Source organism: Carassius gibelio, chromosome A2, assembly GCF_023724105.1.
Source record: "Carassius gibelio isolate Cgi1373 ecotype wild population from Czech Republic chromosome A2, carGib1.2-hapl.c, whole genome shotgun sequence".
NCBI lineage: Eukaryota > Metazoa > Chordata > Actinopteri > Cypriniformes > Cyprinidae > Carassius > Carassius gibelio.
Window position 1 is genome coordinate 16,411,732 of NC_068372.1, and position 21,767 is coordinate 16,433,498.

The 21,767-nt window shown below is 36.8% G+C and overlaps 1 protein-coding gene across 5 annotated transcripts; it reads right to left on the reverse strand.

The window, feature by feature from the left end:
• Window positions 1-19: 19 nt before the first annotated feature.
• Window positions 20-17,049, reverse strand: LOC128028711 (CREB-regulated transcription coactivator 1). Of its 5 annotated transcripts, none has more exons than XM_052616038.1 (14): window positions 16,867-17,049; window positions 15,501-15,617; window positions 15,280-15,407; window positions 15,101-15,160; window positions 14,727-14,821; window positions 14,478-14,542; window positions 14,360-14,397; window positions 13,935-14,146; window positions 12,126-12,262; window positions 11,830-11,994; window positions 8,556-8,660; window positions 7,354-7,440; window positions 5,553-5,733; window positions 20-5,415 (listed from the first exon to the last, which is right to left on the reverse strand). In XM_052616038.1, exons 1-14 carry the CDS (start codon window positions 16,990-16,992, stop codon window positions 5,210-5,212), a joined length of 1,722 nt encoding a protein of 573 aa, XP_052471998.1. In that variant the 5' UTR covers window positions 16,993-17,049; the 3' UTR covers window positions 20-5,209. The 5 variants fall into 5 exon arrangements, with proteins under 5 accessions (XP_052471998.1, XP_052471989.1, XP_052472006.1 ...); XM_052616029.1 differs by having other exon boundaries at window positions 14,478-14,563; XM_052616046.1 differs by having other exon boundaries at window positions 20-5,361; window positions 14,478-14,563; window positions 16,867-17,047.
• Window positions 17,050-21,767: the final 4,718 nt, after the last annotated feature.

The following is a 21,767-nucleotide window of genomic DNA, read 5'->3' on the forward strand; positions in this document are numbered from 1 at the left end:
AAAATCATACACACAAATATGCGTTTTAACATTTTATTCAATTCATTAAACAAATATTAATGCAAAGGTACAAAGACTTAAGCTTCCACAGGAAAATACAGTAAGGACAATGGAATTTAAGCTTGATAACATTTTGTTTTAAATAAGTAGCACACTTACAAAGCCCACAATGTTTTATATTCTTTTATTATTATTTCGTTTTCTAGATTTCATAGAAAACATGTAGTGATAGGAACATATTTTCCTTTTATTTTAAAGGGTCAGATAAAACAAACCACAAAGCTGCAGATCTATGTTCCTAAAAGCTAGGTTTGCATATTTGGTGAGTATAGTTATGTCTTCTTGCAACAAATTGAGTTAACGTCTGAACTTTGCAGTCAAATGTATGTGCAACATCTGAATTATCATACATTGAAAAAAATAGAAATTAGCTGCCTTTGTATATATATATGAACCACCGAGACAGTTCACATTCATTAAATGCACAGAGTATTTTAAAGTTTTGTCATGTATACGTTTCAAATCCAGTGGGTTGCATTATCAAGTTGTTTCTTTAGTACTATAACAATGTTTTTTTTTTGTTCATGAAGAAAAAAAAAAGAGATACAAAACCACTTCGTCAAAAATGATATTTCCAGTTGCAAAAGTTTTAGTAATGCACTAGCAGAGAGTTCAGATATACTCAGAGCTTGATAACTGCGAAAAAGCAGGACATCACATGGAGACTTGCGGGTATTTTAATATTCAGTACCATGCAGCGAAAGTTCACCCAATATAAAGCAGGTTTTTTAGTGTTGACGGCTGAAGGCAAATAGAGTCTCATGTAAATGGTTGGCCCTGGGAGAGATTATACACCAAGGTACATAACGGTTTTGTTTTTAAATAAAGGTGTCCTAAAATAAGAAAGTAAAATCTTACTGTTGGTCAACAAAGTCACTAGGTAGTCGCTGAGGCAAAATGACAATTACTCAAGAGCATCTTTATATTGAATACATAACATTAGCAGTCAGTAGCAGAAGCATTTCAATTTATTTATTTTTTTTTTTACAAACAACGAACTTTGTTTTTTTTTTTTTCAATGGCTTGTCAATTATAGACAAAATGCAATTAAAGTGTACAAGCAAACTGTCTGCACTATTCTTTTTCTGGCCCTATGAACTGGTCGTTTTGGCAAATTACTGATCGGGAAATTAATAGAAAGAAAATGAACTATGAATGGGCCACAAAAAAAACAGACAAACAAAAAAACTGTTTTGGATGGGTTAAAAGGTGGTTAAAAATCTATTGGCACACTCAGAAAATTAGCATCTGCGCAATTCAAAACCTATTGAAATAAATAACCACTTTAAATTTAAAGTGTCTTCATTACTGAAGAGAATTATATGGAAATTAGGTATTAAAAAAAAAACATCCCCAATTTTTTTCGAATACTCATATTTTTTTTCACATCATTATATGAATGTGAAACTTTAGATATACCTATATAAGTTAACGAAATGAAAACACGGCTTAATTTGTTTTTGATTGTATCCAGCAAAATAAATATTTTACATTTTTCCGCATTATTAGGACACTTGTGAAAATATTTTTGCTAAAAGAAAACTGGCCAAGACCGATATTTTAAAATCTAGTAAGTGAGTGGATAGAGCAACCACTGCAAACAAATCACAAATCTACAACACACTGCAGCAAAGAGACCTTGATGCATGTGAAGACAACTTTTACAGTACTTAAACATCAAATTCCCAATGCACACACACACAAAACACAAACTAAAAGAATATCGGCAGAAATTAACAGTTCTACAGCAAACATTACAAAACAAAGACATAAGTAGATATTATTTAACAAAGCTTCAACAAGGTTCAGTGTATAGAGGCTGAAAAGCAAAACTGCATGTACATTTGCAGCAGGGATTCTTTTATGATTTGGCTAGAAGTGTGAGCACACTTGATGATGAACATAGATCTGCGTGTTTAAACCATGAGATTGAGTAAAGTGTTGAACCCCTGAACGGACGGACAGTATAGCGTCCACTTCAAGCATTTTAAAATGTAAAAACATACAGTTCATTTAATGCATGTATATATAGAATTCATTTTTTTTTCTCCATACTCCTGACATTTTATGATCTACTCTTACTTTTTAAAATATAGAAATGTATAAGTGTAGCATTTATATACACGAAAACTGTGCATACATTAGATACTGAACAAGTTATCAGTTAACTTATGATGAAGGACCTTGTCTTGTCTGCATGCTCTCCTTTCTGGACCAGATATGTTCTGGATTGGTTCAGTTCATGGTAACGGTACACTATGATCCACAGATGAAGCTTTATAAAAGGTAAAACGGACAGTGAATTGAGACGCAGAAAGGTAACCTGCCTTCTTGAATGCATTTCGGTAATATCGGGAAACTTTTATACTTTTTCCTAACACTACATAAAAAAGTTTTTTTTATATTATTATAATTTTTTTTTTGCATTGACCAAGTAAAAAATAATAAATAGATAACAGATACTTTTTTCCTTTTCAAAAATACTTGTCTTAGAGTAGAAGGCAAAGTCGGCCAAACAGGGGGGGGGATAGACCCAGTGCACTTAACAGTCACTCAGAGAGGTGAAAAATAAATGGGGGGAGATCGGGAATCTATTAAAGTGCCAAGTAAATGTAGGAAGTGATTTCATGTCGTAATTTCACAAATGCAGAACACGTATATAGAGATGTAAAATAAAAAGAGAGATAAAAGTGCACAGCTTATCAATCACCAATACTCGTGATGGTCAGACATGCAAAATAAAACTAAAAACAAAACCCGCTCACAGCTCAATAGCTATGAGTGTCTGTACAATGCAGCCTCTTGCAAATGAAATGGAGGGGCCACAACAACACAGAGGGCAGCTATTAAACACATGGAAAGGTACACAAATATCACAGTAACAAAAAAGAATGCTAGTTTCAGTAATATGTTTGGTCCTACATAAAAATGATGAAATACATTCTGGTTTCAGCAACGCTGTTCTTTTCAATGAGGCAGTCAAGTAAAAGAATATAACCGTAACTGATTACCTGACACATACTTCCCGTCAATTATTTTACATTTTGAACACATGAAGCATAATCCTCATGAAAACAGTTGTCAGAGACAAAGCACATGTAGGTCATGCTTTTGTTTTATACAGGAAATTTACACGGTGCAATCAGATCCCTTACAAGAAGAATCCCTTACGGGACAATCGAAACGGTTTTCATGCATTAACTGCTTCTCTTTTTTTCCTTTTTGCTGACAATAGACAAAGCAATCCAAGTAACAAGTAAAATTCAGCTGCATGGACTCAGAACCAACAGATGCTGTAAAAGCCGTGCATCTGTTTGAGCCTCTTCTTTAGTTTTTTTTTTTGTTTTGTTTTTTGTGATCTAGTGTGTTTGTTTATGCTTTGCATAGATATTAATCCAAATCTGATTATCCCCTTGTACGTAGAGAAATTTTACACTGATAATAAAATTTCGTAAAATATTTTTCAGCATTTCAATCATTTAAACATTAAGATCGTATTGACGTTTTCAATTTTGTAAACAAAATTGTCACACTTACAAAAGTGGTTAGAGTATAAAAGTCTGAGAAATATGAGAAAAAGATGAAAGTGACAGGATTTAAAAAGAGTAGTAAACCTCCCCATTTGGGCATATGATTTCACGAAGCCACCAGAAGACGAATGAGAACTTTTACAGTACCGGAAAACACCTTCAGCTACGGAGAACAAAAACAGACAAAAACTGCATCTTCAGCATAAGGCAGAATCTGGTTATCACAGTGAACAGTTCTGATAGATATATGCAAACGCTCATCACGATCACATACTGTCTTCATGGTTCTTTCAGAGTAAACTAGTAACTAACAAGTAATGCTAAAGTTTGCAGCATGATTGTGACTGTACCAGTTACCATGGCTGAGATTATAGGCCATACTATAACATTACATACTGTACATTTAATATATAATTCTGTTGATTTAAAACACCACCATATCACTGTCATGAAAAGATTTCCTAATACATAAACTGCAAGGCTTTTACATTGTTTATGTGCATATGCTGCACATTTTAAAGGAATAGTTCACCGCAAATTCAAATGTTTTGTCTTCATTTACTCACTGTCATGTCACTCCAAAATCTTAACGTGGCTTACTAATGTTCTAATCCAATTTTTCACATTCCACTTGTCATAAACACTATACTTTTAACGTGGCTTAATAATGTTTTAATCCAAAACAACAAGGCAAAATCTTTTTTTCCCTCACATTCCACTTGTCATATACACTAAGACAGCAGCAACGTAACGGAAGTGGATTTTTTTTTTTTATGCTTAACCATAACCAAAATGTAAACCGGTTTGAAACAACGCGAGAGTGAGCAAATGATCACAGAACTTTCATTTTTGGGTCAATAATCCCATTAAATGTGTAAATGTTTCTTTTGATATTAAGCTTCCCTGTTGTACACTTTTAAACCAGATGAATTTGATAATCTTGAGCCAAATTAGCACTGTACCACTAACTGAGCACAACGTGATAAAACTAGACATCTATTAAACATTACAATCATATGTTCAGACTGCACTGAAGTACATTAGTGTTGATGTGTAAAGATAAACATGTTGCAGTTGCACGAAAACTGCCCTTAAAATGGGGAGGAATAACACTCCTTTTTTTCTTACAAGCAAGAAATATCTGTATATTTGTCTCGGTGAAAATAAATTCAAAACAGATCAAAAAGCATGTTTTTGTGGCATATGCATGTAGAAAAGTGCATCACTAAATATTTATATTTAAAGAAAAAAAAAAGGAAAGTAACAGGCATGTATGGCAGGCGAGGAGAGGCTTGGACAGGAAATGAAATGCTTGAACGTTGAGGGATCTTATGTAGTGTCACAATCTCTCTATAGAGCTAAAGGAACCACAATTGCTGAGGTGCGAGTGTATTATCCTAAGAAACGATGGGCTGCTTGCTCAAAAGGTTGATTCATTAGATGTGGCAGCACTGCTTTTCCATTTTCCCCCTAGCATGCTGTGGCAAGATTCTCAGCAATATCTTCCCAGAGGACAGGCTTTGAGAAACAGGGTCAGGTGTACCCCAGACATGCTGCTCCTCTCCCACTTAATCACACCGATCTCAAAAAAGGACAAATGAACATCATATACCTAATGATTACAGCCTGTCCATCCGGAAAGCATCTTCTGTTGCAGGGTCGGCCAGAATCATGTCTGGATCGTTGAGCATGTGCAGGCCGTCCAGCGTCAGCGGATCGATTTTCAGCTCATCCAGAGGGAACTGGGAATCTGCGTCAAAGCTCACGTCACCTGTCAGAAAGTTGGACAACTCTTTGTATAGGCTCGAGGGAGACTCTCCTGTAACTGAAAGATGGGTAATATAATATGCTAAACTTTTAGAGGGACCTTTCCGAAGCCAGGCTTCACGGCAGCAATGTCAGCCCACAAACGGCAAAGGTACATGCAATATTATGCAATATCTAACTCGGCAGGTGCAATACCTGTGAAAATGATGTTGGGGATATTCCCATGGCTGCTGTAGCCTAGCTGCGGCAGTTCCTGCATGTTGCCTTGAGTCCCGGTGAGGTTAAGCATCGCAGCATGAGAGTAGTTTAGAGTGGATCCCTCAGTGTACAGACTGCTTGAGCCGAAGGAATTCTCAATCATGTTGAACTGCTCCAGCTAAACAATCAAAACAATTCCAATGACTATAGGTTAATTGACAGAGTCAGTCTAAGAAAGGAAAATCATTTTCTTTTGTTGAATTAAAAATGTAATACTGTCCTCGTCATTGGACACATAAACCAAAAGCTAATTTTGCATTTAATCACACATGTAGTACAATTTACTGAGTCCGACTTTCTATTCATCAAAGAAACCGTACTATGCATGTTGTTTTGAAAGTGGGAAAACAACATACAGTTCTAACTTCAACATTTATTCTTCAGACATTGTTCTTTAAATAAAATAAGCATTGACTATATACAATTTGACGGACATATAGTTTTCGACCACTGAAAATGGGTGATATTCAACAATCTGAATATGGAGGGTCACTGAGGTCCCCATATCTCTTGGACTGAATGATACAGGGCCTTGAAAATTAAGATTCCAAAAGAAAAGAATGATTAAGAACTAGAATCTAAAATCATAGTGTGTAAAATATTTAATATTTCTTAAAAGTAGGTTCATATTAATGCAGAGTGACCCACATTTGGTTTTTGAACACGGAAAATGTACACAGTTTAAGGATTTACTCCTGGAGCCATACTGAAATTACAATATCTCTGGAACCGAACCATACAGGAGCTTAAAAATTAAGATGCCAAAAGGAAAGTTTGTTAAGACCCAATATCTCAAAGGGCATTGAGATTTATTACTTCCTTACAGTTACAGGCAAACTTTGGAGAAAAAAACTTAAGTGTTCATTCCCCATTTCTGAATGGTCCCCATTAGCACATAATGCAACAAATATTACTAAAGTCAATACATTTTACTAACAGACCAAACAATCTTTGTGTAAAAATAACATCATCGTGCTGCCTTTCACCCCCCGTAATTAGTCTCTGAATCTCAGGTGAAAATTGCCATTTTGATTACTCCGTAAATATTCACCCATGACATTTAATATTTTGGCTTTCATTACTTTTCATGTTTGCCTGAAAAAAAAAAAAAATATTAGCAAAGTAAATAATTTGAGCTGGGGAAGTTCCTGAAATGAATGACCCAGCAGCATGTTTCTTTTGATTATATCTATTTAAATTCTTATTATAATAAACAATATTAGCAATTACAATGTTGTCATCTATATGAAAGTATTGAGCTATTGTCTGAAGATTGACCATGGAAAGCTCATAATTTAAATCAAATTAAAATAGTGTTGCCATTTTTAAAACCAACAGCAGGTTAAACATGCATTTGTTATATTAGACAGGAACGTAAAGGTGGATTTAGGACAGGAACATGACACAGGGCAGATTCAGATCTATGTCCCTGTACAGCTCTTTTGTGTTGTAAGCATGCGCTCTTTCTACTGTGTGCCACTATTTGAAGAAGAGTTGACAGAAAACTCTTCACCTGACATCTTAAAGCTTTTAGCTGCCCTCTAGTGGCTTGTACATGTAAGGAGCAAGGAATTCATTGCTTCTGGACAAGTTAGCTCGTCACATATTTAAGGTGAACAGACAGAACTAGGCAAAATGTTTATATTTGTGTGACCACTGGCTTAAAAACTTCCAGAAGAGCTACAGCAGTTAACGTAGGCTACAATAGTGATTTATACCACGGACATAATGAGCTCACCTGCTGAGACAAAGAGCTGGTCTGCCGAGGGGACAACTGCTGGTCGTAAAAGGCATCGCCAAAGACACTTCCGAAAATGGATGAGTGCTAAAACAAGAACACATGACAAATAACCATACACAAAGACGCTAAAGATAATCACTACAAATCACTCACAAAGGTTCCAAAACAATGTACTTAGCCCATGAAAGGATGCAAATCCATGAAAACTTCTGTCACAAAACATGATTCAAGACAAAGACTTGTTCTGTATCACCATGTTTGACACGAAGACATTTTGGCTCATTTCAAACAAAAAAATGTTGCAAGTGTACTCTACAGGAATGTAACACTTTGCCAAAGCAACAGATGAACAAAATCCTAAGTCTAAATATCACAAGAATCAAACAACATGGCTTTTAGAGACCAAGAGGATGGAGTTGCACAACATTATTCCTGCACTAAAACTTTTCATATGGATTTTACAGGACCCTCGCAAAGCAAAAATCTTTTTTTTTTTGTTAAATGAAAATGTGCCACATACAGACTCTGTGGCATCCATCGCAGCAGTGAGTAGACTGGAGCAGCAGCAAAGACAGGGGTGTCCAAAGCTTTGTGTAATTTACTTGTACATGACATTTAAAACTTACTGTAAAAAATACTGTAAATTTACAAATTTCTTTCTTTTCTCACAAACACAAGGAGAGGTCTGCACTCTGAACAAAAATGTCTCTCGTTAGGAAGGTTTTTGGCTAAAGCAGCATTTTTTATATATCCATGCTCCAAAACAATAATTTATATTTATATATATATATATATATATATATATATTTTTTTTTTTTTTTTTTTTTTTCTAATTTCTAAACATTACTATCAAAATCTAGAATTATTTCATGGTTCAAAGCATTTACACTAATGACAAACTTTTAAAGAACTGATACAAGCATCAGTTTAGCTCCAAATGCACAATATGCTCTTGATCCGGTGAAACAGCAATGGCACTTTGAGTATGGCGTACATTCAAATTGGCCTATATCGCTAATCAACATGATACACAGAATGAGTAAGTGGCGCTCAGACACACAGCGAAGCAGCCAGGATCAGAGAGACTGGGAGACACGACTGGACTAGGACACACAGAGCAGCTAAAGGGACAGGCTCCAGATCGGCTCCAAACAAAACAAACTACAGGAGGAAGCAGAGGCTGCTGGATTCGCCCTTACTTGAGGCGAGCCCCCCGGAGAGAAGCCTTGATTGGAGACCGGAGAGGTTGGAGACTGATTGGCCGAAGACCCCACCCTACAGCGGTACTGCTGGAGGGAAGCAGCCTATATGGGACAACACCAAGTTAGACCAGCAGAGCCCCTATAGGGGACCTCTGACTCAGGATATGAGACCTGTGGCTCTCAAGTAACAATTCACAATGGCTCTGCTTACTCTGTCATGTAAAGTCTGCAGCCAGGACATTTTAACTAGGACATCAGCTAAATGACCTTCTTATTACACAGGTTCTTTTCTTGGTAGTATGAATTCCAGATTTCTTTAATCTGTCAATACTGAGGAGGCGTTAAAACTTAACTTAACTGAGAAAGAAAGAACACTTCTTGTTAAAGTTCATTACTTACACCAGTCCAATGTCTGAGCATGTTTGAATTGTGCTTTTTATGATTTTAAAATCAGTTTGATCTAAAGATCCATCCATACATGCTTGAAATTAGTTTTACAGATAATTTAAAGTTTGTCTACATACACTACCATTCAAAGGTTTGGGAGTAGTTAAAAAAAAAGAGTCTCTTTTGCTCACCGAGGCTGCATTTATTTGATTAAAATACGATAAATAAATAAAAAAATTAAAAAAAATTATATATATATATATTAAATAATATTACCAATTACATTTTATATAAAATATATTTTTTTATATTAAATAATACTACAATTAAGTAATAAATAAATAAATTATATTTCATTATATCATAAAATGACATTTATTTCTGTTAATGTTAATATTTTCATGGAAACTAGGGATGTCAACGATTAATCGATGATCGATTAATTGTCGATAAGAGATGCAATCGATTAAGGCTATCGATGGTCGGTTAACCGATTCAATGTTGGGCTGCGTGCGGCTCATGCGCACTCAACACGTGCGAGCGGCTGTGAGTGACGGTGACGATATATAAAAGCATCATCATTCATTCACAATGTACAAATTAAGCTTTTAATGTGATTTAAACTTTAAAGTAGGCTACATTAAAATAGAAACAACATAAAAGTTCTTCAACATTAAATGCAATAGAAATGTAGTTACTAATCATTTCATCAGATAACTGTTTTATATCGTGCGCTTTGCAGGGCTGCGGGACACAGTGACAGGACAGGTAGTCTATTCATTCCTACAACTTGTTAATTCATTCCTACGAATTATTAATGTGGCAAGTGTCCATGTTTCATTAATTTTTGTTCCCTAAATAACCCATGATTTAAGTGAAATAAGGGAACAAATTAATAAATCGAACGAATTCTTAATTCATGAAATCTTTAATTTCCCTTCCCATGTTTATCACAGTAAGAGATGCGAAAACAGTTATTAAAAGCGAAAGATAATAAAATAAACCTGGGAAATTAGAGGGTTAGACTATGAAGATTTAGGAAAAGAAACAATGCCTAAATATAGCCTACTGAATTTGTGGAAATTCGTGACCAACTGGCAAACCAGAACAAAGCCGCGTAAATGAAGACTATGGGGTCCAAAAGCATGGTCGCGATCTAACATTTTCCAGTTAACCTATTATTCCTCTAATAAACAAAGCTTTTATACCACACTTGTCATAATCAGATCTTATCATTTCTAAATAAATAATTGCTGGATTCAAAACAGCGATTAATAGGCGCTGTGACCGACACATTCCTGGAGCATTCACTGCTGTCACTAAACGGTGACGCAGAGCATCGTTCACAAGTTTCTGCATGGACCTGACTAGGGCACAGGTTCTAAGCCCTGGGACAAAATGGGATGCTTTAAGGAAAATGTATAGCCTACTAAGTAATAGGCCCAAAATAAAAATAACAATTTGTTTTCATGTTTTTTTTTTTTTTTTTTTTTTACATCGGCTATGCGAAATATATCCGACTTAAATAGGCTAATTAAGATTAACGGATTTAAAACAGAAGTGTGGGCGCGTTTTTGCTCATATGAAGAGGATCATCTTTTCCGTCTATATGCGAATGCGTGTTAAGTACAAGCCTAGTTTACATTATAAATAATAGTTTAACATTCAAATACATTGCGAATATGGAAACATTTCGATTTGTGCCGAATGAGACATGAGCAATAACCTCCAAATAAATCTAGCCAAAGCCGCGCTCGCTCATCCTCGTCTGCACGCATGCACTGTCACGATCTAATGCGCTGTATGCCGGATTTTTAAAAATCGGACATTTTCTAGGACAGAATCCAGCAGGATCAAATTAATGTGAGCAACTGTGTTTTGGTGCAGCAGCGCCGATGTAGTTCACTTAATGTGCAGCGCAGTCACACGCGCTCCACATTTCGGATAATTTTATACAATAATGTCAGTTGAAAACATTGCAATTGTGCTTTAAAATACAACAACGAGCACCACAAAACCATTTAAAGAGGTGCGTTCAGCGTTCTCCGTGCGGGATTGGAAACTGTCAACAAAGTAAAATGACCTCAAAAGTATGGCGCAATCTCTTCATTTTATCAAATGATCATAATCGCATCTATTCATTTTATAATCCTGCTACTAGCATTTTATTCAGACTAAAACCTCTTTAATTCAAGTGAGAAAGCGTTTTGTGTGTGTGTGTGGCTTTTGCACATCCTGTCATACCGCTGACTGCGTGCCTGCAATAGACGCATTTTGCAGTATTATGGTTAACGATTAATCGATTAATTGATCGTTAATTTAAACGACGATCGATCATGGAAATAATCGAAATTTGACATCCCTAATGGAAACCATAATTTTTTTCAGGATTCTTTAATAAAACAAGTTCAAGTGAACCTTATTTGGAATAGAAATCTTATGGAACATTAGAAATGTCTTCACTGTAACTTTTGATCAATTTATAAATTCTTATTGCTGACCCCAAACTTCAGAATGGTAGCGTGTTATTTATATATTTTTTTAAAAATTCTAAACGGCTGAAAAAGGACCAGAAAGTATAAAGGTCAAAATCTCACGACTGTGACCTTCTAATCACACATTTCTTAATTTACCAATCATTAAAAATCAAACAAATTATTGTGAGAAAAAACGAAAACATTGTGAGATTGCCATTTCATTTGAAATGTTATCTCACAATTACCAGTTTCATTTTTAATAATGTTGTGATTATAAAATTGTAAGTAATTTTCAATATTATTAAACCTTTTAGTGCCCCGTATGATCTGACTGACAGACCGTAAACTCCCAAGATCTAGAAATCCACAGTGGACCGATGGAGGTAAGCATTAAGATGTGATCTTACCGTGTTAATATCAATGCCCACAGAGGTTTGTGTCTGGTTGCATGAGACCGCTGGCAGCTGGTTGTTCTGCTGGAGCTGGACCCCCTGTGTCTGTGTAGACGGCTGACTGAAGAAAGCATACTGAGCCAACTGTTGCTCCAGCGACATGGCATCTATCGCCACTGCCTATTCAACACAGATCCAGATTGAGACGCTCTATTAGCATCTGAGTGATTAGATTAACATTTAATGTTCCTTCTGTAACACCAGCTCAAATCGGTCCTCGTCATCAGCTGGAGGAATGAGAGCAATGTTACCTGTGCTATAGAGAGCGGAGGAGAGAGGGTGGGCGACAGCTGCTGAAGACTCTGGTGCTGCTGCGAGTCGGTGTTGAGGATCAGAGGAACTACATTCTCATGCCGGCGCTGAATACTCACGGTCACTGTGGGCTGGGCTGAGAGTAATGGGAGGAATAAAGTAGCAGATTGACTGAACTGCATCAACAAGATCTTGTTTTACCTGACCATTTCAATCCTTTAGATATATACGACAATGTTGATATATACTCTAATACACACAATCTTAAATATTAAATGATTTTGTTAACGGCTCTTCAACACAAACCTTACAACCTACTAACAACCAAATTTAGTACAGAGTTAGTTACAAACCAGTTAGTAGTTACTGAGCCTCTAGTGTGGATTTTACATTCCAATTTATGTAAGAACTTAGAAATATCTGGGGCAACCCTACCCAGCTGCTGAATAAATAGCATCCCAATTTCAATGAGTGTGATTTGATGATATCAAATTTAATGAACTATAAGATGCTTGCAGACAGATTTATTCAATGGTTTTAACCAGAGGAAGAAAAAAATGGCTTCTAATACACATATGTGACTTTGGACCACAAAACCAGTCTTAAATCGCTGGGGTATATTTGTTACCATTAGGATATTATGTAAAGATCATGTTCCATGAAGATAGTTTGTAAATTTCCGACTGTAAATACATTAAAACGTAATTTTTGATCAGTAATATGCAAAGCTAAGAACTTCCTTTGGACAACTTTTTTTTTTCCAATATTTTTGCACGCTCAGATTCCCGATTTTCAAATAGTTGTATCTCGGCCAAATATTGTCATATCCTAACAAACATCAATGGAAAGCTTATTTATTCAACTTTCAGATGATTTATAAATGTCAATTTTGAAAAATTGACCCTTATGACTGGTTTTGTGGTCCAGGGTCACACATAATACAATATTTGGTCTTATCTTGCCCACAAATGTCCAAAGTTCATAATCGGAGTGATATGACAGTAACAGCACAGTACATCTTTACACACATATCCTAAAACAGTGGATCTCAAACAGAGGGCCGGGGCCCACTAGGTGGCATTGGCATATTTAAAAGGGGGCCTAAAGATAACTTAAAATGATTTTGAAGTTGTTATCCATGTTTTTATCTTGTCTTGGCTTTATTATTTTAATTTGTTGTTTTATGGATTGCCGCTCTCTTCGATTTTCCATCTTCAAATGGTCCAAAATCTGGCTGCTCGTTTGCTGATGGGCAGTAAACGGGATCATATTACGCTCTCTGCATTGGCTACCAGTTCAATACCACATCGATTTTTTAAAAATGTGCTATTTGTTTATAAAGCCCTTAAAATGTAGCCCCTAAATACCTTTCAAATGTAATCCTTATTCCTAATCCCACTAGATTGCTTGCACCATTACCTGTCAAAGCTCAAAAGAGTTCAAGCCAATGCTAAAAACTCATCCTTTTCTTGTGGTTTTAATTTATTTCTAACTGTTTGCATGTTACGCACAGCACTTTAGTCAATCGAGGTTGTTCTAAATGTGTTATGAATTTGAAAGTAGAAAAGTCATGTAAATTCACTGGTTAAAAAAGTGGGATCCCCGAAGAGCATACAACTCTCAAAATCCCTGTAGTTCTTAAACGTATTAATTCTAATTAATTTAGTTAAATATATCTATAGATGCTCTTTTTTTAAAACCAGCATTGCAGAAGATGTAACAGTGGAAACCTGTTAAACTGCATGGAATGCCTTGGAGTCAAAAAGATTGAGAACCGCTGTCCTGATGCATATGCTTGTGAGAATCACCTTGGCTGGCAGAAGTGTGGCCCATGTGAGTGTTGGCCAGGTTGCCAGTGCTGTTGGAGGTACTGAGAGAGGACGAGGAGTCATCAGGGTCCAGAGGTGTGGGGAGAGGAGGGGGAATCTGGATGTTGGTCAGGTCTGGCAGAGAGCCGCCCGTGTTGTGTGCCGCTGGGATTAGAGATGTAGTCATTTCCTGATCTGGAGATGGAAATATGCTGGGGAAATGACATGAGGGACATTAGAAGGAACCGGGATAAATAGATATGTCAACAGCAAGAGCCCACTGTACTGTTATAAAGCAGCAGGTCAAAAGTTGGCATAATTGTTTGCCCGAATGACCTCGACTCGGCTGCATGGTCCTTCCAATCGCCTACCCTCTACTTTACACTATCTGCGTCAATAAGAAAATCCAATGAAACCACACTTACTTGATTCCAGGTATATTGTTTGACTCGTGCCTTGTAGTCTATGAAACGAAAAGAGCAATAGTTTGCTGATAAAGGATCCCATGAAATTCATATCAAAGAAATCTCTCTCTAAACTTACCTTTTTGTGATCCCATATCTGCTTTTGACCTCCGTTGTCCATGTCACTCTCAGATTCCCCTGTTCCTGCCATAGTGAGAAGAAGAACTAGTACATAGAGAGGGATGAAATCATACACTGAGACAAGTGAAGGAAACGTTTGACAGCATATAGTTCACTGCAACATTGAACCTAGGATTCGTTTATTGATGAGAGCATTTAATAAAATCATAAAGCAATAAAATAAGAAGTAAATAAACATTGTATCAACCTTGTTTTGGCTGGAAATCTTGAGATCCTCCTGCAAATGCATCTTGTGGGTTTGGGTTATAAGTGCTCTGGTGCAGGGCAGAGTCTGAGTTGGTCCTACAGAACGAGCACAAAGAAATTAAAGAATCATAAAACAACATAAATCATGCCTATTCACATTAGGCAACAGTCTCCCCTAACTAAAACTGCAAGGATAGAAAGATAAAAGGACTAACTACTACAACTACAACTTACAGGTTCCAACATTACAATGACGACTATATAAAATCTTTCAGTTGAACATTTGATATAGCTATGAATTTTAACAGCTACTACTCCTGCACATATGTACAGTCTTCAGCACATGCAGGCAAGACTGCGAGTATAAACTCTCACCTCCTCCAGCTGGTATCAGGTGGGGGTGACAGATACACAGAGGCATACGGACAGCTATCAATGTGAGATTCAGCATTAAGGACTTAATAATATCAGAAGTAGTAAACCGCAGACATTTGAACAAATATGTTTTCGTTTGCCATGCAGACCAAAACGAGTTGAGTAGACACATTAAGGATATTTGACGGCCATGTTTGTCCACAGAGAGAGGTCTGCGGTGTGGCGACGTGATGCGATTCCTGTCCCGATAGACCCTGTCCACCAGCCCATGGTGACGAGTTGTTCTATTTGTGTCCAATCCTGAATTCTGAAGAACCAACGAACTTGAACATGTCAGTACAAATCTTATATCCCACATATCTATTCTTGTTTCATTTCACCTGTCAAAAGTGCCCCTTACCTGAAAGGGAAGGTCAATAGAGGTGTTTCCAATCTGATTGACATTTGGCAAAGAGCCGCCATAGTACTGTCCTCGGTTCTGACCAAGCTGTAAATACTGAGTCTTCTGCAATTGTAACTGCGTGTAAAACAACAATCAAGAAAACTGTAAGACATTATTTGTACAATTACCCAAAAGGGCTTCTGGGACTCCAACTATAGCATCCCTCTGTTTGTTAATCATCATTATAGTTGTCATGTGGACTTCACATTTCTCAAATAACTAAAACTATTATTAAAACTTTATTGTTATCGTCCATGCTATGAATGGGAAGGTACAGGTGTAAACTTCAAAATCTTCAAATAAAAGTCCTAAACAAGCAGCCCAGTTTATTTCAGCTACTTTTTATTCCAGATCTCTCCGTTTCTAGTTACTTCTGATGAACAAAAGTCAAAGTAGTTGGAATTTGGATTGCATTTTTTTATTAGAGCTGCATCAGCAAACCATAGGAAGCTATATATTACCATGAATATTATGAATATCATTATAATAGAAGATTCAAACACTGGGAAAGTTTCAACAAAGAGATGCAACTCACAGAAAAAAAAGGACTTTACATTTATTAATTTGGTAACCATTTTTATCCAATTGGATTTTTAAATGAGGAGTACAGAATAATGATTGATACTAATTGGGCAGAAACATGAGAAGTGAAATAAAAAGTTCTAAAATTGTAAAAGAACTGACTGAAAAAAAAGATGAACAGAATTTTTTTTTTTTTTTGGTTTGTTTATTGTGAGCTCTGAAATGTAGTATTTAGTCTGAATCTTGACTGGGATGTTAGTAGAGGACTGTTATCATAGTTTGCTGGAGTCCTCGTTTTGGGTATAAATGCACTGAGCAATAATGCTGAACTGAGTAAATGCATTGTTGGGGATGGCTTAATCATTCACTGAGTGCTCGTAAACATCGATACAAACATTCAGGTTTAACCCTCCGGGAACGAATGACAGTTAAAATTAATATTTAGATGCTAAAATGTGTCCAGCACTGGATACGGCCTTGATTGCAGTCAGCTATAATGGCGAGAGACTGTAATGTGGCTGTCAAATACACACATGCCCAATCCGTTCACACTCAAACACTGCAGCTGTGAGCACGGCAACTTTTATAAGGCCTCGTCGTGACCGTCTGTTTATTAGCAAACATCTCAGTGGCGTCCATTGGAAAGAAATCTATTAATCAGCGCTAAAGATAAACGCGCAACGGTGAGGGGCGTTTATTGTTGTTTACGTCCTGACAGGCGGGTTCAGTGCGTGTCGTATAAACACAAATTCAGCCCTGGGCTGCTGACTGCTGTCATAAGAGAGAAAACAAACACACTTACACGGGCCGCCCGAGTAATACTCAGGTCTTTCATCACCTCCTCGAACGCAGCAGTCTCTTCCGCTTGCTTCTGATTGTGCAACGCGATCTTTTCGCTGAATTTGCGCGGATTATTCGAGGTCGCCATGTTTAGCTCCTCCTGGGCTCCGCTCTGGTTTGATGAGACGCTCGCTACTGCGTGCGCGCGTCCGTGCGCGTGGGCGTAGTGAACGCGCACATCTGGAGCGCGCGAGTCCCTGTTGTTGTGCGGAGATTTGAGGATTATGTGAACTGATGAAGATTGTGGGAATATGACATTTAACTATTTGATTCAAAATGGTTATTTTTGTTAGAAAACTACCTTTTTAATCACTTTTTCCATTTAACATTGCGAATGGCTTGCATACACCATTAGTTATTATTTCTGGCATTCATTAATATGATTTTGCTCACTTAAAGAAATGGAAGAGACACATTGTAAGTTATCACTCCCAACTGTATTTCTACCAAGATACTGTCACATCACACAACCTCATCATCTGCCAGGAGAAACTGCCACGCAGTTACACCAAAATGATGAACTTTAAAGGCATCATAGAGGATTGTGAAGATACTGGAACTTGCGTCTTCTATATTGTTCAATTTTTGTGTTTTATTTCTTGTTTATTTATTCATTTTCAAAGTCAGTTATCATTATTTATTAAGGCATCCAGTTAATAACTTGTTAGAGCATTGTCACTTTTGCTATTTCCTGTGTCAATAAAAAATAAGTACCTAATTGAGAGTGCTTGCTGGCATTTTTTTCCATGTAAAACCCAGATAGATGATGCACCACTAACTGACACTAATAGATATAAGGTACATGCTAGCATGCAAGTAGAAGGGTTAAAACAATATTACTAAATAGTAATGAAAATAAATATAGCACTTTCAAAGCATGGTTCTTTATGGAACCTTTTTTCTGTCTGCTCAGATTAGTTAGATGATGGATGTTGGGTCCATGAAGACATGTCATGATACATTTCAATTTAATATGCATGCTTGTTCAATTCGATTTATATGAACTTAAACTCTTTTAACTCTCTTGTAAAGTACAGTTAAACAGAACCACAGCAAACATGTTGCAGGTGAGAGAAACCAGAGGAAGTTCTGTATATTTGAGATAACACCTCACAGAGTTCTCACTAAGATGTGTTGCAATATGTGCAGTGCATGTCAGTGTCATGTAGCATTATTTGCAGCAGCCAGCCATCATTTTACTTCAATATGCCGTCTTTCGCTTTTCGGGATCTTTATAATGCATCATAGTCCTGAAAATGAAAAATAGATGCAAAGAAGTGAAGTGAAATCGCTCACCTGAAAGTGGAGCTTTTGTTTTCTGAGAATAACTAATGCATTGAAGAATGTTGTTTATCTCTCTAGAGCAAAGCTAGCAATGGAAAATCCAGCTTTCCTAAATTTTGTCTAGTATAGGCAAAGTAGTCAAACAGAGCTGCCTGCTTGGTTTGACCTACTAACAAAACATCATTTAAAAGCCATTTCCAATGAAACCTGAATTTTTTCCCCCAGATCATGGATGTAAATTGGATTTGAGTTAGGGATTTTCCAGCTCAAAATGCTACTCAGCTTTACCAAGAATGAGAATAGGCCTCAAAGTCACAATTGAGTAAAGAGTATTTTTATTTAGAATAATGTTTTTATTTCCAAACATTATGACCCTATTACAACCTCAAGGTTTGCCCACATATGCTAGTTTCAGGGGAAATGCAATTTTTAACACCAGGGGGTGATATAAGCACAAGTGATAAGGACAGTGACCATAACTTGCTATTTATTCTACCATTGTTTTTGAAACCACAACGTACACACTGCATATTAGTTCCAGCAAAAACCTGTAAGCAAATTGAGCCTTAATGTGCTTACTGATCTTGCAATGTTAGCACAATCAAGTTCCTCCTTTTCATAGAGGATGTTCAAATGTCTGTTAGCATTACCCACAACATCTGCGTTACATTCTCTTTTTTCTACTTTTGAGCTTAATTGTAAAGTTTTGGTTTGGTTAACCAGCTGTCATTTCTGTATATTATAACTTGTAACATTTAGTGGCTTTCTGGCAGTGATATACTTATAGGCAAGTTTAGCATCGTTACCAATAGCTTTTATATTTGTTTGTAACATGATTTAAACTCTAGAACAATTGGCATATTTTATAAACTGCTGGTAAGTTTGAAAGGTTATGCTCAGCTATTATTTGCATATCAATTACAGCTCCTATGAACATGTACCCACAAATCTCCTTTTCAGAGCAGATGTATGACCGTTTATAGGAAGTCAACCGGAACAATGATTGTGTGGGTGTGAATTTCCAGGTTGCATGACTATTGCGCTGAAAGAGGAACTTTCTGCAAAAAGAAATGCCAAACGGCAGCTTGACCATTTCTGCCTGCAACAGTGACACAGACATAGGTGATAAAGTTTCACCTACACAATATGGTAAGGTAATTTCTATTATGAATGATTATTTTGGGTTACATTAGTGCAAACAATAGTTTCAGTGTTAATTTGATTAATTTCAGTGTGTTTGCAGTTTGTTATAGATATAATAACATTATTTTTCCATCTCTTTTAGACCATGGATGTAAATATCACTTGTGCAAATTCTACAGCGGGTTGTGCCAGCAGCCCGTCACTTGGACTTACTGTTGGTTTGCCTATATTCTTTGCGGCTTTGCTGCTTGTGGGGATAGCAGTGTTTTTCTGGTTTCGACACAGAAAATCGTTTGATATAGAGTTATCCAACAAACTTAAGACCCAAGATAAGAGCCAAGATGATCATTTCAGGGAGTCTCCGTACAGTGGATACGCTGGAGGACTTCAACCCACACCACAGAGCCCAATCTATGAGAACTGTCCGAGAGTACAGTCCAGTCTGCATGAATTTCAGAGTTGTGATTTACAGATCGAGGACATGCACAGGTAAAGTAGAAAAGTCGAATCTATATGCGTGTGTAGGCCACTGCGCTAATGTAGGTCATTAGAAACTGGGTGATGAGGAGGCCGTTATAAGTCTTTCAAATTTTGCAAGATCACAGTGACATCATGAATGTGTGTCAATAGTGGTATGACAGTCAGAGAGCGTTACATTAAAGGAGTTTTTAATTTTCAGCAATATTTATTGGGTTAAATTTTGCAATTCAACTTGTTGTAAGAATTTGAAGGAGTTTTAAAAAACTGAATTTGACTTTTGCCCCCATTTAGAGACCATCAAGCATACCAGCCGTGTGATCCAGATGATGCAATCTACAGTAATGATGCTGCCTTCTGCTATCCAGATCAGGCTGAAATCTCTGAGGATGTTTACATCATGCCAGATGCTTGAAATGGTTTGCTGTCCAGTATTAATCCCCCAAAATGTTCAGCAGAATCATTTGTACTGGCATGATATGAAATAATAAAAAGTCTTTATTTCCAAAGGGTAAAATCAAGGGCAAAACATTCTGGGCGAGAAATAGGTTTTACTCGAGCGATCCAGTACACAGACAAGCCAATGTAATTTATTGACTGAACACACTGTGAGATCACAGTTTAACAGGTCTTCTCGCTGACTGCAAATAATCCCCACTGTATGTTCCATGCTGTACAGACTGGTTTATACTGGTTAGGTGGACCAACAGGCTCAGTTCTACTTGAGATGCTGGTCAATATGCTGGACTTTTCAGATGGAATAGGGGGATTTTAATACGTTATAATGTAAAAAATGTTCACGTGACACTGAAGACTGAAGTAATGTCTGCTGACAATTCAGCTTTCTGATCACATTAATAAATTATTGTATTCTTGAGCAAATAAATGCAGCCTTGTTGAGCATAAGAGACTTCTCAAAAAAACAAAAAACCTTTTGTGTAGTTTATGTGCAGTTTATGTCACATGACAAGGATTGTGCTTATGTTTTCACGTGCAAAACTTGTTTTCCATGCTTCCTATTAATTAAGGGATGGTAATAATTCTCTATCATGACTGTCTTATGCCATGTTTCCACCGAAAATTCCCGGAACAATTGTACCAGGAACCTTTTTCTCCAGGAACTATTTTCCCCCCAGAACTGTTGCTAGAATCAGCCCAAAGTCACTAGTTCCTGGGTAAAGTTCCATGAGTGGAAATGCGGCTTTACAATATTTTTTTCACTGACTCACTGAAATCTTCACTGAAAGATCTCATTCCTCAGCGATTAGCTACAAATTAGCTGAGAGTGTCTTTTCCACTTCCACAACTAAATGCAACAAGTGAAGTTTCTCAGTCAAAGACACACAATTCAGTCTTTGATTGCCCTTGTTTGTCTAGGTGTTAATCCAACACATCTCTCTGTAAATAATAAAATATGTGGTCAAAATAATTCTTAAAATTGCTTCATATCCTGTTGCCAAGTGACTGCGTCTGTTATGTTTCTCAACTGCAGATCTAAGATGAGATTGTTGCTGACAAAATAATAATTTCTCATTAATCACTTACCCCCATGTCGTTTCAAACACGTAAAAGCTTAGTTCGTCTTCAGAGCACAATTTAGGTATTTTGGATGAAAACCGGGAGGCTTAAGACTGTCACATAAACTGCCAAGTAAATAACAGTGTCAAGGACACTGGCAAAACAAAAATACTTTATTCAAAAATTCCTTTGGCAACAGTTTCCTTTCCATATCACCATATGCTGTTCAGTATCAGCTGATAATACAAAAAGTATTTTCGCCGCTTCATAACGTTACAGTTGAACCATTGATGGCAGGTGGACTATTCTGCTGAAGTCTTTCATACTTTTCTGGACCCTAACAGTGTATTTTACTTGCCAGCCTGGGACAGTCACAAGCCTCCCAGTTTTCATCCAAAATATCTTAAATTGTGTTCCATAGACGAACATTCCCATGGAATG

What these genes read in the sequence shown, in the direction of transcription:
- LOC128028711 (XM_052616029.1), bottom strand. Translation starts at nt 16,992, where the DNA reads ATGGCGACCTCGAATAATCCGCGCAAATTCAGCGAAAAGATCGCGTTG. An exon ending in CCTGATACCAGCTGGAGGAG is followed by an intron (nt 14,822 to 15,100) that starts GTGAGAGTTTAT and finishes CTCGTTCTGTAG; the next exon opens with GACCAACTCAGACTCTGCCC. An exon ending in CCACACTTCTGCCAGCCAAG is followed by an intron (nt 12,263 to 13,934) that starts GTGATTCTCACA and finishes CATTACTCTCAG; the next exon opens with CCCAGCCCACAGTGACCGTG.